General features: G+C 32.6%; 1 protein-coding gene and 1 non-coding gene across 2 annotated transcripts; both read right to left on the reverse strand.

Annotated features, from left to right (window-relative positions):
• Positions 1-8580: 8580 nt before the first annotated feature.
• LOC147921243 (ATP-dependent Clp protease proteolytic subunit) lies at positions 8581-16758 on the reverse strand. The gene is made up of 3 exons (XM_087500629.1): positions 16572-16758; positions 15406-15699; positions 8581-14858 (listed from the first exon to the last, which is right to left on the reverse strand). Exons 1-3 carry the CDS (start codon positions 16640-16642, stop codon positions 14633-14635), a joined length of 591 nt encoding a protein of 196 aa, XP_087356755.1. The 5' UTR covers positions 16643-16758; the 3' UTR covers positions 8581-14632.
• Positions 11045-11118, reverse strand: TRNAW-CCA (transfer RNA tryptophan (anticodon CCA)). The gene has a single exon. It is a non-coding gene; the product is annotated as a tRNA-Trp (tRNA).
• Positions 16759-16768: the final 10 nt, after the last annotated feature.

The raw sequence follows: 16768 nt of genomic DNA on the forward strand, positions 1-16768 counted from the left end.
GTAACTCCTCAACCCGGAGTTCCACCTGAAGAAGCAGGGGCTGCGGTAGCTGCGGAATCTTCTACTGGTACGATGGACAACTGTGTGGACCGATGGGCTTACCAGCCTTGATCGTTACAAAGGACGATGCTACCACATCGAGCCCGTTCCAGGAGAAGAAACTCAATTTATTGCGTATGTAGCTTACCCATTAGACCTTTTTGAAGAAGGTTCGGTTACTAACATGTTTACCTCGATTGTAGGTAATGTATTTGGGTTCAAAGCCCTGGCTGCTCTACGTCTAGAGGATCTGCGAATCCCTCCTGCTTATACTAAAACTTTCCAAGGACCACCTCATGGTATCCAAGTCGAAAGAGATAAATTGAACAAGTATGGACGTCCCCTATTAGGATGTACTATTAAACCAAAATTGGGGTTATCCGCGAAGAACTATGGTAGAGCAGTTTATGAATGTCTACGTGGTGGACTTGATTTTACCAAAGATGATGAGAATGTGAACTCCCAACCATTTATGCGTTGGAGAGACCGTTTCTTATTTTGTGCCGAAGCGATTTATAAATCACAGGCTGAAACAGGTGAAATCAAAGGGCATTATTTGAATGCTACTGCGGGTACATGTGAAGAAATGATCAAAAGAGCTGTATTTGCCAGAGAATTGGGAGTTCCTATCGTAATGCATGACTACTTAACAGGGGGATTCACCGCAAATACTAGTTTGGCTCATTATTGCCGAGATAATGGCCTACTTCTTCACATCCACCGTGCAATGCACGCTGTTATTGATAGACAGAAGAATCATGGTATGCACTTCCGTGTACTAGCTAAAGCTTTACGTCTATCTGGTGGAGATCATGTTCACGCGGGTACAGTAGTAGGTAAACTTGAAGGAGACAGGGAGTCAACTTTGGGCTTTGTTGATTTACTGCGCGATGATTATGTTGAAAAAGATCGAAGCCGCGGTATCTTTTTCACTCAAGATTGGGTCTCACTACCTGGTGTTCTGCCTGTGGCTTCAGGGGGTATTCACGTTTGGCATATGCCTGCTTTGACCGAGATCTTTGGAGATGATTCTGTACTACAATTCGGTGGAGGAACTTTAGGCCACCCTTGGGGAAATGCACCGGGTGCCGTAGCTAACCGAGTAGCTCTGGAAGCATGTGTACAAGCTCGTAATGAGGGACGTGATCTTGCAGTCGAGGGTAATGAAATTGTCCGTGAAGCTTGCAAATGGAGTCCTGAACTAGCTGCTGCTTGTGAAGTATGGAAAGAGATCAGATTTAACTTCCCAACCGTCGATAAATTAGATGGCCAAGAGTAGATAAATTAGATTAGATTAGATTAGTAATTCACGTTTGTTTTATTAGTTTAATTGCACTCGGCTCAATCTTTTTTTTACTAAAACGATTGAGCCGAGTTTATCTGTTGTATATACTATTTTTTTTATAGATACATACTTAATCTAGATATAAAAAAACTCTTCAATAAAAAAAAAAGAAGATTAAACACAACTACAATTTTGTTATTGTAGTGTTGTGTCCACAAGAAATCCTATACGAAATATGGATTCTTAGGAGTGTTGTATTCTTGCGTGTCAGGGCTTGAACCAAGTATCCCCGCTTCTTCTACCCCATCCTGCATGTTGTCCTTTTCTTTTCATTCCGTATTGGAATAAAAAAACGTTTTTTATTTTATATTAGTATACGAGATTTTACTAAAAAAGTTCTTCATATCCTTATATTCATAAGCGAAGAACAAATATTTCTTTTTTTTTTTTTATGAGAATTTTACACAATATAAGAAAATCCTTTTTTTCATTTAGAATTGAAATTTATTAATTTCAATTACTTTACTTTTACTTAATAATCTTAGCAATTGCATCGATATGTTTTGCTTACTCTGAATAGAAAATGAACTATTCAAAAAAATTTTGCATTTTTCAATTTTTTCATTGAATGACTATTCATCTATTGTTATTGTATTTTCATTTAAATAGAGGCCAGAAGCTCTATGGAAAAATCGTGGTTCAATTTTATGTTTTCTAAGGGAGAATTGGAATACAGAGGCGAACGAAGTAAAGCAATGGATAGTTTTGCTCCTGGTGAAAAGACTACTATAAGTCAAGACCGTTTTATATATGATATGGATAAAAACTTTTATGTTTGGGGTGAGCGTTCTAATTATTCCAACAATGTTGATCTTTTAGTTAGCTCCAAGGACATTCGCAATTTCATATCGGATGACACCTTTTTTGTTAGGGATAGTAATAAGAATAGTTATTCTATATATTTTGATATAAAAAAACAAAATTTTGAGATTGACAATGATTTTAGTAACCTAGAAAATTTTTTTTATAATTATTGTAGTTCTAGTTATCTGAATAATAGATCTAAAGGTGACAACGATCTGCACTATGATCCTTACATTAAGGATACTAAATATAATTGTACTAATTACATTAATAGTTGCATTGATTCTTATTTTCGTTCTTACATCTGTATTGATAGTAACTTTTTAAGCGATAGTAATAATTCCAATGAAAGTTACATTTATAATTTCATTTGTAGTGAAAGTGGAAAGATTCGTGAAAGCAAAAATTACAAGATAAGAACTAATAGGAATCGTAGTAATTTAATAAGTTCTAAGGATTTCGATATAACTCAAAACTACAATCAATTGTGGATTCAATGCGACAATTGTTATGGATTAATGTATAAGAAAGTCAAAATAAATGTTTGTGAACAATGTGGACATTATTTGAAAATGAGTAGTTCAGAGAGAATCGAGCTTTCGATTGATCCGGGTACTTGGAATCCTATGGATGAAGACATGGTCTCCGCGGATCCCATTAAATTTCATTCGAAGGAGGAACCTTATAAAAATCGTATTGACTCTGCTCAAAAAACTACAGGATTGACTGACGCTGTTCAAACTGGTACAGGTCAACTAAACGGTATTCCGGTAGCCCTTGGGGTTATGGATTTTCGGTTTATGGGGGGTAGTATGGGATCCGTAGTAGGCGAAAAAATAACTCGTTTGATCGAGTATGCTACCAATCAATGTTTACCTCTTATTTTAGTGTGTTCTTCCGGAGGAGCACGAATGCAAGAAGGAAGTTTAAGTTTGATGCAAATGGCTAAAATTTCTTCGGTTTTATGTGATTATCAATCAAGTAAAAAGTTATTCTATATATCAATTCTTACATCTCCTACTACCGGTGGAGTGACAGCTAGTTTTGGTATGTTGGGGGATATCATTATTGCCGAACCCTATGCCTATATTGCATTTGCGGGTAAAAGAGTAATTGAACAAACATTGAAAAAAGCCGTGCCTGAAGGTTCACAAGCGGCTGAATCTTTATTACGTAAGGGCTTATTGGATGCAATTGTACCACGTAATCTTTTAAAAGGTGTTCTGAGCGAGTTATTTCAGCTCCATGCTTTTTTTCCTTTGAACAAAAATTAAATCAAATAGAACGGTTCGTTTATCAGAATTAAATGAAAACCCTGAAAAATTCATTTTTCTTTCGAATCATTTTTTTTATCGATATTCTTGTTTACTACTCAGTAAACCTCTATCAACAAGATAAAAAGTGAATTTTTTTTTAAGTTCAAATTAGACTAGACAAATACAAAAAAGTTTATTTTCCTCCCTTGCTTGTTAATGACTATTATAAGATATAAGAGAAAAAGAATAATCAATCTAACAAGGGGATTATGATACATCTATTTGGTTTTGAAAGATGAATTAGTCTATTTATTTAGTTTGGCGTTTCTTGTACCTATTTTTTTATTCTATTTCTATTAGGTTCTATTCTATATATTTCTATTAGGTTGTATATTAGTATTAGATATATATTTACTTAAAGATACTTAGTATAATTATATAATATATATAATAGAAATAAAAAAAATACAAGATATTCTAAGATATCTTTAGAATTCAGAATATAACAATAACAGGTACAAATATTAAATTGAGGTACCCATTTTATGACAACTTTCAATAACTTACCCTCTATTTTTGTGCCTTTAGTAGGCCTAGTCTTTCCGGCAATTGCAATGGCTTCTTTATTTCTTCATATTCAAAAAAATAAGATTTTTTAGATCGGCTGAAACCTAATCGTATCACCCCTTTTTTATTTTAAAAACTTCGATTCGATTCGATAAGACCCATTTGGTAGAATATTGTATAACACATAGATTCCTACAAACATAAATAAAAAAAGCTCTTATGCGTGTGTAAACGTAAAAAAACTTGCGCTCTTTTGAAAAATGGATCATCATCGGGCCGATGTCTGAAATTCCAGTGAATCTATTTATTTGTATGTATATAACTATAGGGGATCATATAAAGGAAGGAGATGTTATTATTTTAGAAATAAACAATTCAATTCTATTAATTACTCCTAAGGTAAAGGTTCACAACAAAATAGTGGATGAGAGTTACTTTGAAAAAAAAAAAGAAAGTCATATTTTCTCAATTCCAAAAAAATGTATAACTGGATCTAATATATATGAGTTGGCGATCAGAATCTATATGGATAGAATTTATAACGGGGTCTCGAAAAACAAGTAATTTCTGCTGGGCCTTTATCCTATTTTTAGGTTCATTAGGATTCTTATTGGTTGGAACTTCCAGTTATCTTGGTAGAAATGTTATATCGTTATTTCCGTCCCAGGAAATCATTTTTTTTCCACAAGGGATTGTGATGTCTTTCTATGGGATCGCGGGTCTCTTTATTAGTTGCTATTTGTGGTGCACTATTTTGTGGAATGTGGGTAGTGGTTATGATCTTTTCGACCGAAAAGAAGGAATAGTGCGTATTTTTCGTTGGGGATTTCCTGGAAAAAGTCGTCGCATCTTTTTACGATTCTTTATGAAAGATATTCAGTCCATCAGAATAGAAGTTAAAGAGGGTGTTTCTGCTCGGCGTGTCCTTTATATGGAAATTCGAGGTCAAGGGGCTATTCCTTTAATTCGTACTGATGAGAATTTTACTACACGAGAAATTGAGCAAAAAGCTGCCGAATTGGCTTACTTCTTGCGTGTACCAATTGAAGTATTTTGAAATGAATTAATTTTAAAAGACTAAATGCTTTGGCAGTAGGAAGAAAAAACGAAATAATTTATTTTTTTCCTTTTTTCAATTGAATATTAATCTATTCTTTTATGCTCGTTTTTTTTGATATATTTGATAGAAAAGGAGTTTCTTCGTCTCGAAATTAGTATTGATCGAAAAAGGGGGAATAACATCCTGGAAACCCAATTTTTCTTGATTCAAGTTGGAAGTGTATTCTGAGTCTATTTCTGTATTCTTTCTAGATTCAAAGCAAAGACTCAGTATTGAATCAACAGCAAAAGAGAAAATGGATTCATAGGCTAACTATATTCTATTCGAATTAGAATAGAAACTCATGCTCGATAGAAATATTAGATCTAATAGAATCAACAAATGAGGTAGGTTCATTAACAATTCACAGATTCAAAATGGCAAAAAATAAAGCATTCATTCCTTTTTTTTATTTTACATCTATAGTCTTTTTGCCCTGGTTGATCTCTCTCTGCTGTAATAAAAGTTTGAAAACTTGGATTACTAATTGGTGGAATACTAGACAATGTGAAACTTTTTTGAATGATATTCAAGAAAAAAGTGTTCTAGAAAAATTCATACAATTAGAGGAACTATTCCAGCTCGATGAAATGATAAAGGAATACCCAGAAACCGATTTACAACAATTTCGTCTAGGAATCCACAAAGAAACGATCCAATTCATCAAGATACACAATGAGTATCGTATCCATACAATCTTGCACTTCTCGACAAATCTAATATCTTTCGTTATTCTAAGTGGTTATTCCTTTTGGGGTAAGGAAAAGCTTTTTATTCTGAATTCTTGGGTTCAAGAATTTCTATATAATTTAAGTGATACAATTAAAGCTTTTTCGATTCTTTTATTAACTGATTTATGTATTGGATTCCATTCGCCTCACGGTTGGGAACTAATGATTGGTTATATTTACAAAGATTTTGGGTTTGCTCATTATGAGCAAATTTTATCTGGTCTAGTTTCTACCTTTCCAGTCATTCTTGATACAATTTTTAAATATTGGATTTTTCGTTATTTAAATCGTGTATCTCCGTCACTTGTAGTGATTTATCATGCAATAAACGACTAAAAAAAGATTCACCGATCCAATTTTAATCTTTCGTACCTTATACATCATAACCAAATCAAAGTCGTATTTACTTTACTCTTTTTACCCATGAGGGATTCCTTGTATATTTCAACAAAAAAATTTGATTTTTTTTCAGTAAATGTAAATAGCAGAATTGTGGCTAGGGAAGTATATTATCGACCTAGCTAACTTTATTGTAGAAATTTTCGGGATAAATGATTGGACCATGCAAACTAGAAATACCTTTTCTTGGATAAGGGAAGAGATTACTCGCTCCATATCTGTCTCACTCATGATATATATAATAACTTGGGCATCCATTTCAAGTGCATATCCGATTTTTGCCCAGCAGAATTATGAAAATCCACGAGAGGCAACTGGGCGTATTGTATGTGCCAATTGCCATTTAGCTAATAAGCCCGTGGATATTGAGGTTCCACAAACGGTACTTCCTGATACTGTATTTGAAGCAGTTGTTAAAATTCCTTATGATATGCAACTAAAACAAGTTCTAGCTAATGGTAAAAAAGGAGCTTTGAATGTGGGAGCTGTTCTTATTTTACCGGAGGGGTTTGAATTAGCCCCCCCCAATCGTATTTCACCCGAGATGAAAGAAAAGCTGGGAGATCTGTCTTTTCAGAATTATCGCCCCAATAAAAAAAATATTCTTGTGATAGGTCCTGTTCCTGGTCAAAAATATAGTGAAATAACCTTTCCTATTCTTGCTCCGGACCCTGCTACTAATAAAGATGTTCACTTCTTAAAATATCCTATATACGTAGGTGGAAACAGGGGAAGGGGTCAGATTTATCCTGATGGTAGCAAAAGTAACAATACAGTTTATAATGCTACGGCAGGAGGGATAATAAGCAAAATTTTACGAAAAGAAAAAGGGGGATACGAAATAACCATAGTGGATGCATCAAATGGACGCGAAGTTATTGATATTATCCCTCGAGGCCTAGAACTTCTTGTTTCCGAGGGCGAATCCATTAAACTCGATCAACCATTAACGAGTAATCCTAATGTGGGTGGATTTGGTCAGGGGGATGCGGAAATAGTACTTCAAGATCCATTACGTGTCCAAGGCCTTTTGTTCTTCTTAGGATCGGTTGTTTTGGCACAAATCTTTTTGGTTCTTAAAAAGAAACAGTTTGAGAAGGTTCAATTATCCGAAATGAATTTTTAGATCTGTCTATTTAGCTTTATCAAATTCGTAAAAAAGAACAAAAAAATTATGAAAAGCCTTTTGCCTCTTTTTAGATTTGCTATTCTAGATGTCAGAAATTACTTGTATCATAGTCCTAATACTAGTATGTATATTGAGAAGAATTCACTTTACCCCCCCTTTATTTATTTTTCAATAAAAATTTGAAAAACGAAAAGAGGTGTGATGTAACTCTGTCGTTATTGACCAATTGAAATTGATAGAATGTATGAATAATCAAGAGTTTTTTTTCTAGTCGAATGGCAAAAATTGACTAGATACTAAAATCAGATAAGGAACGCACGCGCCGAAAAAAAAGGGAACCATAAATCGGCGAAACAACAAGTTTTAGGGACTATAGGGAGTATTTTTTATCTTGCTAGTCTTCGACACAAGAAAAGGAATTTTAGACATCCTTTTCTTGTGTCCATCTTGTCCGTCTTGATTCAATTCGTTAAAAATTCCTATTCTTAGTTTACATATATATTACTGTTTCTATATATATAACGTTTTAATATATTATAATATATTAATTAAAAGTATATATAATTATTAATTAATAATATAATAGTAGTTACTTTTTGTAGTTTTCTTTTTTTTTTCAATTTTGATGAAATACTAAATAAATAAAATAAGAAAAAACTTATATTTCTATTTTATATAGTATAGACCAAATTGAAAATTTTAATGATAGATCTAATGATAAAAAATATTGTGTCAGCCGGGGAAGCAGGAAAAGGGGGAATTAAGTGATTCCCCTTTTTTATTCTATCTTTGAAAGGTTAAAAAATACTATATGTTCATAATCTACTAATCTAATTAAGTTCATTTTTCAAAAACACGATAAAAATTTGTTCTGATTATTAGCAGTTCAACGGGACCCCCTCGAATCAGACAAAGAAGGAAGAGTTGGGCCCCGTTGAGTTCTTATGTTTTCACGTCTATAACTCAGCTCATCCAATTTTTACAGGGATGAACCTAATCCTGAATATGAACCATAAAAGAAAATACCTATTAAACCGATCACAAGAATACCAGCTACAGTACCTATTACCCAAAGAGGAATCCTTCCAGTAGTATCAGCCATTTATCCCGCTTCCCTCCACATTTCATCGAGTGGTCATGCTAGAAACATAAACAGTCAGAGATAATTATTATATATAATCCATCCGAATGGGATAAGAAAATTACTCCTCTTTCTTTTTTATTTTATTATTCTATGCTCTTTTCTTAATTGAAGAAATAATTCGAAAATAAAACAGCAAGTACAAAAATGAGTAATAACCCCCAATAGAGACTGGTACGATTTAATTCAACACTTTGTTCGTTCGGATTTGATTGTGTCATAGCTCTATAATTGAATTAGGTTTATCGTTGGATGAACTGCATTGCTGATATTGACCCCAAAAAAGAAACGGTAGGTACAGCTAGTCCATGAACAGCCAACCAGCGCACTGTAAAAATTGGATAGGTCCTATCTATAGTCATTGGGTCCTCCTAAAAAGATCTACTAAATTCGTCGAGTTGTTCCAAAGGATCAAAACGGCCTGTTATTAATGGAATGCCTTGTCGGCTCTCTGTAAAATACTCGTTTGGACGAGGGCTCCCGAACACATCGTAAGCTAAACCGGTGCTGACGAATAACCAGCCCGCAATGAATAGGGAAGGTATAGTAATGCTATGAATGACCCAGTATCGAATACTGGTAATAATATCAGCAAAAGAACGTTCTCCTGTGCTTCCAGACATACTGAACTCCAGATATTCTCGTAGGGAATCGATTCTGTAAAAGATGAATCAGTAAATTAAAATTAACTGAGATTGCATCTTTGTGAGATCGTCAATAAAGTACCAAGGGTATTTTTAGAGTCTACCGAATCAGTATAGCTATCCTTCTTCTGACACAGCAACGCAATTTGAATTAGTATAGAAATGGGGTGTTAGATAATTTTTTTTTCTTGCTTGTCGATGTATAACCGTGTCCCACTTTTTCAAATTACTGTAATCTATAAGGGGCTTTGATCCTTTATTCGTTTTGGACTAGAAAATAAACTAAAGATTAGATAAAATGAAAACCCAAGAGGTTAGTTTTTAATTCTAATAATTCATGAAGGAAATTTTCATATTGTCCCAAGTTAATTGAATTAAAAATTAATAAATTTCATTTTCATTGCATATGCATAATTGTAGAATAGATTTTTTTTAATGATAATGTGATCCCCCCCTTTTACTTTTTGTTTCATTTTAAGGAATGAATTTGCAGTAACAAGAAAAAGAAGAATAGTTTTGGATTGGATCAATTAAAAAGAACAACAAATAATAATAAAAATAATAACAAAAATAAAAATAATAACAAAAATACTAAATATTTGTAATGGGTGCATTGTTTTGTTGTATTCAATTCACAATTCAAAGGTTTTTTTCTTTCTTTAACTAACTACAAAGGTGATGGGTTTTTCACTCTATTTTCTATATAATCTCGAAAGAAAACAACCTAAAACCTTGAAAGGAAACGATAATAGAAATTGCTAATTACAAGTTTTAAAAATCTAGTTATCTTTTAAAATCTAGTTAAAATAAATAAATATTTTTTGGACTAATCTCGTTCTCCGTGTAGGATACCTCTTTTCTTTTTAGTCTCATTCGATAGATTAAATGAAGAAAACTGCTCTACTATTTAATCTAATGAGTTCAAATTTAAGTAAATTCAATTTTAATAAAGTAGAAAGGGGCATATTCTAGGTTCTAAGGTCAATTAAAAAAAAAAAGAATAAAACAACTTATTTTCAAATTTTTACATATTAATTCAAAAAAAGTTATATGTTTTGACTGACGTTAGATAATAGAGTTTTTTTTATTATTAATTTCTTAAAGAGTTTTTCAATTAATTAGTTACGTTAATTCTGACTCCTGAGATAGTGCAGATGCCAAAGACGATGAATTGAGTTCTTTTTATCCTTCTCTATTTTTGTTCATACCACCTATAATGATTGATAATTCACCAATTTTCAATTGAATTTTTTAATTCTTGGAACTAGTTATCTTTCTCTATTTCTAAAAAAAAATTTCAATTGAAACTTAGGGAAGTACTTTAGAAACATATGTATAAAAAAACATATTTTATTGAGTCCCTTCATGCTTACTATAACTAGTTATTTCGGTTTTCTACTAGCAGCTTTAACTATAACCTCAGTTCTATTTATTGGTCTAAGCAAAATACGACTTATTTGAAATTAATGGAATGCAGATTTTTTTATAAAAAAAGGTTTTCGGTGGTATTTCATATGTTCAATAGTTGCTTACCGTGTTAATTACCCAATTTTGGTCATTCAGATTCATCGGCAATACAGATTAAGAGCTAGGAATAGATAGTACCTCTCTTTTCTCCCTTTCAAAAATGAAAACAAAAGAAAATTGAAATGATTGAAGTTTTTTTATTTGGAATCGTCTTAGGTCTAATTCCTATTACTTTAGCTGGATTATTCGTAACTGCTTATTTACAATACAGACGTGGTGATCAGTTGGACTTTTAATTAATTAACATCTCGTTTTTTTACTGACCTCCTTCTTGCTTTCCTATGCGGGAGGTCTAATTCCGATTGCTGCTCAGTAATTTTGAACAGTGGAATTTTGACACAATCTAATAAACAAGAGTGAAATCACGCTCTGTAGGATTTGAACCTACGACATTGGGTTTTGGAGACCCACGTTCTACCGAACTGAACTAAGAGCGTTTTTCTTGTTTTTTTTCTAAAAAACGAAAAGGCTAGAAAGAGGGCATTCTTTAACCCGACTCGATTTTGTACGTATATACTATATCCTACATAGTATATCATAAATTTCAGAATTATATGTATGTCCGATTTTATTAAAAAAATCGATCAAAACAGATACCTCGTTACTGCTCAGAAGAGCAGTAATAGGTAGGGATGACAGGATTTGAACCCGTGACATTTTGTACCCAAAACAAACGCGCTACCAAGCTGCGCTACATCCCTTTCAATTGGTTTACAGTGTCATTGTAGAGAATTCCTGTCTTGTTTTCCACATCCTTCTTCTTTTTTTATTGGTATATCAAATTCATTTATTCTTTTTTCTCGTATTTCTCATATCAGATAACAAAGATATAATAAAAAAATTTCTTTTTTTTTTACAAAAATTCTCTCAATTTAAATTTTACATAAAAAGGCGTTTACGTTTTCAAATAGAATCTATAAGATCGTTCTAGTAGACAATATTTAAATTATAATTTTGAAAGCGGGGGGACGGAAGTTACGTATACAAATACAAGAACTTCTTAATTACATGTACATCTGTAGTTATATATATTACTATATATAATGTAATACAATAAAGAAGAAAGAAGGAGGATTTCAAATGCGAGATCTAAAAACATATCTTTCCGTAGCACCGGTACTAAGTACTCTATGGTTCGGTTCGTTAGCAGGTTTATTAATAGAGATTAATCGTTTATTTCCGGATGCATTAACATTTCCCTTTTTTTAATTCTAGTTATTAACATCAGAAAGGGGTGAAAATTTTAGAGATACAATCAACGACCGGGGACTCCCCCCCCCCCTTTTTCTAATTTATTATAAAAAATTAATTAGAAAAAAGGGGGGGGGGAGGTCATAAAAACGAGGGTTCAGGATCCAATTAAATTAGTAATAGAACGAAAAAAGTGTTGCTAGGGAAAGAGTATCCTATGAGATATTTAAAAAAATACTGTACAAAGATTTTCAATATAGTTTTCACAAAATCATTGTATTGTATTACTTAATTATTTTATTTTTATTTAATTACTAATTAATAAAATATTCATTGCAACGAAATATTTCAGAAATTTTTTTAGTTAACAGCTTCTATTTTTTTGGTTCTTGTTCTTTCTGGATCCTAAAATTAAAATAGAAGATTGAGGTGAATCATAAATCCAAAGGAGGTTTCATGGCCAAGGGTAAAGATGTTCGAGTAACAATTATTTTGGAATGTACCAGTTGTGTTCGAAATGATATTAAGAAAGAATCGGCGGGAATTTCCAGATATATTACTCAAAAGAATCGGCATAACACCCCCAGTCGATTGGAATTGAGAAAATTCTGTCCCTATTGTTATAAACATACAATTCACGGCGAAATCAAGAAATAGATCAAATTGAGTGTTTGTATGTCAACTTTTATTTTAAGAACAGGAATAATGCTCGTATCTATATATTATTACATATATATAAATATAAACAAATAAATCAATAGAAAGAAATCTAATCCTATATTTTTAATTCTATATAGAAACTCTATCCTATATAGAAATAGCAATCGTTTTTATTTTGATCCGACCAAAATAGGATTTTAGAGATAAGGAATAAAAAATTATGAATAAATCTAAGCGACTTTTTACTAAATCCAAGCGATCTTTTCGTAGGCGTTTGCCCCCGATCCAATCGGGGGATCGAATTGATTATAGAAACATGAGTTTAATTAGTCGATTTATTAGTGAACAAGGAAAAATATTATCTAGACGGGTGAATAGAGTGACTTTAAAACAACAACGATTAATCACTATTGCTATAAAACAAGCTCGTATTTTATCTTTGTTACCTTTTCTTAATAATCAGAAACAATTTGAAAGAAGTGAGTCGACCCCTAGAACTACTAGCCTTAGAACCAGAAAAAAATAGACTTATTCTTGAATTGAATAACAATTCCAATCTGAAGGAATTAAAAAAGAGATGAATGTTTTGTTTTGACGACTTTTTTATAATACTAATTTCTACTCTACCTTCCCCGAGCTCATTCTCCTTAGAACTCTATTTCAAAAATTTTCGTGGGTTTCTTCCAATCCCCTTATTTTTTTATGTCATTCGAAATTGTATAAAGACAACTCCTATTTAATAGAGCTATTTGTGCAAGTATTTTCCGATTAAGAAGTAATTGCTTCTTGTACAGATTGTGTATGAATTGGTTATAACTATAGAATACCCCCATTTCGTGAATTACGGCATTTATTCGAGTGATCCATAAACGGCGAAAATCTCTTTTTCTTTTACCCCTATCCCGATGAGCCGAAACTAAAGCTCTTATTCTCTGTTGAGTCATAGTTCGTGTAAGTCGTGAATGAGCCCCTCGAAAGCTTGATGCAAATAAACGAAGTTTTGTTCTACGCCTCCGAGCTATATATCCGCGTTTAATTCTAGTCATTGAATAAATCAAACTTTGATGAATAACTAATTCTTTTTTTAGTTATTCTTTTCCCCTTTACTAGTCTATTAATAATCAAACGAATTATTCCAATGTATAAAAAAAATTCCAATGGCTTTTGCTACTCTAACCTTCCCCACCACTATTTTTTGCTAGGTATTTTCCTTTGCTTTGAAAGGATAAATCCCCTTGATATAAAAAAATAGAATAACTACAAAAAGTAGTAAATAGAAATAGAATTGGATAAATAGTGGGTTCCATCGTTTCTATGGTTACTTCTAAAACGGTGAGGTCCTCTCTATACACCGGAGCTCCTTCTTTTAATTAATCAATACTATTGGTAACTTGCACAATTCACATTCTTTGGCTCTACCCCATGAATATTCCAGTAATAGGTCTTTCACAATGAGATCCCCTTTATACAGTAACGGTATTTCATTTTGAAAATTGATTTGGTCATTTACCCTGTTAGTCCGTTCTTTTCTTTTAAGAGTGGAATCTTTTTTCTAAAAAATGGAATTTCCCCCGCTTAATGGATAATCATTTGTTATCATTGGGGGTTTTCTAAAAAATGGAGTTGGTTGGATTTGCACCAATGTAAACCATAAGTTTCAGACACAATAGAATATATGAACGATCTATATTTTTTAAATAATGAATCGAGTTCCTCCATTCTATTTTATTCACAGGTACTGATCCGTGATATTTCAAAAAGAATTTCCTTTTTATGTCTCAGTCTATGATCTAAACGAGTCGCACATACACCCGAGTACATGTTCCTCGTCGCTGAGGGCATCCCCGAAGCGCTGGGGATTTCGTGACGTTTCGGATTGGCTGTCTTGTATTTCTAATAAGTTGTTTAATGGTTGGCATACGGAATCATATAAATAATGGGCTGGTTTAGATTAGTTCTAACCGGCTAATTCTGAATTACTTCTCTATCAAGATTCTCTTCAATATAAAAAAAATATTGAAGAGAATATGAACGTAAACCTTTAATCTAAAAAGATATAAAATTAGAAATTGTAGATTTGTATGAAATCGCTCCTATGTTTTATTGAACCGCTACAAGATCAACAATTCCATGAGTTTGGGCTTCTGTTGCTGACATAAAAACATCCCGTTCCATGTCTTCGGATACAACCCATATAGGTTTGCCCGTTCTTTGTACATAAACCCTTGTGATGGTTTCGCGAAGTTTTAGTAATTCTTCCGCTTCCAAGATAAATTCTCCCGTTTGTGCCTCATAAAACGAACTTGCGGGTTGATGGATCATTACCCTGATGATATAGTTTCTATTTCGCAGAATGAGGCAGGATAAAAAAAAAAAACAGAGAAAATTGAATAACCGTACAGGCTTTTTTGTGCATTGCATACGGCTCCACTATGGAATTGACTTTTTTTACCTTTCCTTTTGGCGAAAGAAAACAAAATATAGGTTGTATTATACGCAGATCCAAAAATCATCCAATTACCATCCTTCTTTTTTTGTAGAAGTTAAAAAAATACTATGATGGTTCCGTTGCTTTATATATCATTTTTTTGATTCAGCAATCCCAAAGTGTCTTTTTTTTGATAAATTTTGTAAATAAGCTTCCGGTGTGAAAACAAAGTTTGTGACGCTGAAATGTGCCCAAATAGGTAAGATATCATTTGAAATACCTCTTCCTTATCTCATACTACTCTTTCAATATATAATCTAATTTTTTTTAATCTAAAAAATTTCATATTGAATTCGAAGTGCCATGCTATTATTACTTAACTAATTCATATTTCCGATGGCGAAGGCATAGTATTTTTTCTCGAAAATAAAAAACTCATTGGCGCCAAGCGTGAGGGAATGCTATACGTTTGGTAATTGCTCCTCCGACCAGGATAAAGGATGCTATTGAAGCGGCCAATCCCATGCATATTGTCTGTACATCGGGTCGCACAAATTGCATAGTATCATAAATAGCCATTCCAGATATTACCCATCCACCAGGAGAGTTTATAAACAAATAAAGATCTTTGGTATCCTTTTCTATACTGAGATATATCATAAGACTAATAAGTTGATTCGAGATTTCGGTATCAACCTCTTGGCCTAAAAAAAATAATCTTTCTCGATAAAGTCGGTTGATTAGGATAAAATTTTATTCCTTAGGAGCCGTACAGGCACCTTTTGGTGCATACGGTTCAACAAAAATTGTGAAAAAATCAATGTGTCGATTCCAACCTCCCCTTTTTTCATAGAAGGTTTTTCTTTCTAACTTATAACGGAAGGGCTTGCTCCCAAAAGTAAAAGAAATTTTTAGTTTTGGCGCCTTTTATTAGATATTATAATCCTCTAATAAAACGATTGATTAAGCCTGTCAGACTCATTTGATTCATTGATATTTTTTTTTCATCGAGGTTCAGTTGAAATGGCGATGGTTTTTTCTTGTTCCTGAATGGGCTTTTTACTTTTTTTATTCCATTTTTTAGGTTTATGCTCTACCCCGAGTAAAAGGAAAAATTTGCCCGATTTTGATTTGCACATATAGGACAAATAAACTAAATACCGCGTCTTTTTTTACTACTCCTTCGTTTTTTTTCAATTCATTTCTTTCACATGTCTTCTGTCAAATAGTCAACAAATTTTGAATTATTTTATTTGAGCAACAGTTTTAGATAACCCTGTTTCAAATTTTTTATAGAATTTTTATCAGAATTTTGCATATCATATTAAGTAGTTAATTATAAAAATATTATATATTAATTATCAATTGGGTTTTTGCTAAACGGAGCCTGGATACTTCATTTTATTAGTCCGATCACGTAAACCATAAAAAAATTTGATAATCTAATATCAATCTAAATACTCCCTGCATTTAATTCCACTTTATTTTTTGCGCTTCGCGTTACAAATTTTTGATAATTCAATCAATCGTTTCGAGCGAAACAGAGGATATCTCGATCGAGGGAGAAAATGGGGAAATCCCATATAGCCCGATATATCTGACAAGTCGCACTATATGTCAACCCAAGATGTATCTCCTTCTCCAGGACTTCGAAAAGGTACTTTTGGAACGCCAATAGGCATGAAATGAAAAAAAAAAGAGAATGAAGTTCTCTATTTCACTTTGATGTGGAAACGTAAGATTGGGGTTTCGGTTTTTAATACTATTATCCTTTTTTCCTACTTTATTAATCATATTTCAATTAATTA

Source organism: Camelina sativa, chromosome 19 (genome assembly GCF_030686135.1).
Source record: "Camelina sativa cultivar CO46 ecotype springtype chromosome 19, ASM3068613v1".
NCBI lineage: Eukaryota > Viridiplantae > Streptophyta > Magnoliopsida > Brassicales > Brassicaceae > Camelina > Camelina sativa.

Excerpts from the sequence above, each read along its gene's own strand:
- LOC147921243 (XM_087500629.1), bottom strand. The coding sequence starts at position 16,642 with ATGCCTATTGGCGTTCCAAAAGTACCTTTTCGAAGTCCTGGAGAAGGA. Across the intron at positions 15,700-16,571 it reads ACATCTTGGGTTGACATATA|CAACCGACTTTATCGAGAAA; the intron begins GTGCGACTTGTC and ends TTTTATCCTAAT. Across the intron at positions 14,859-15,405 it reads ATAGCATTCCCTCACGCTTG|GGTAATGATCCATCAACCCG; the intron begins GCGCCAATGAGT and ends CTATATCATCAG.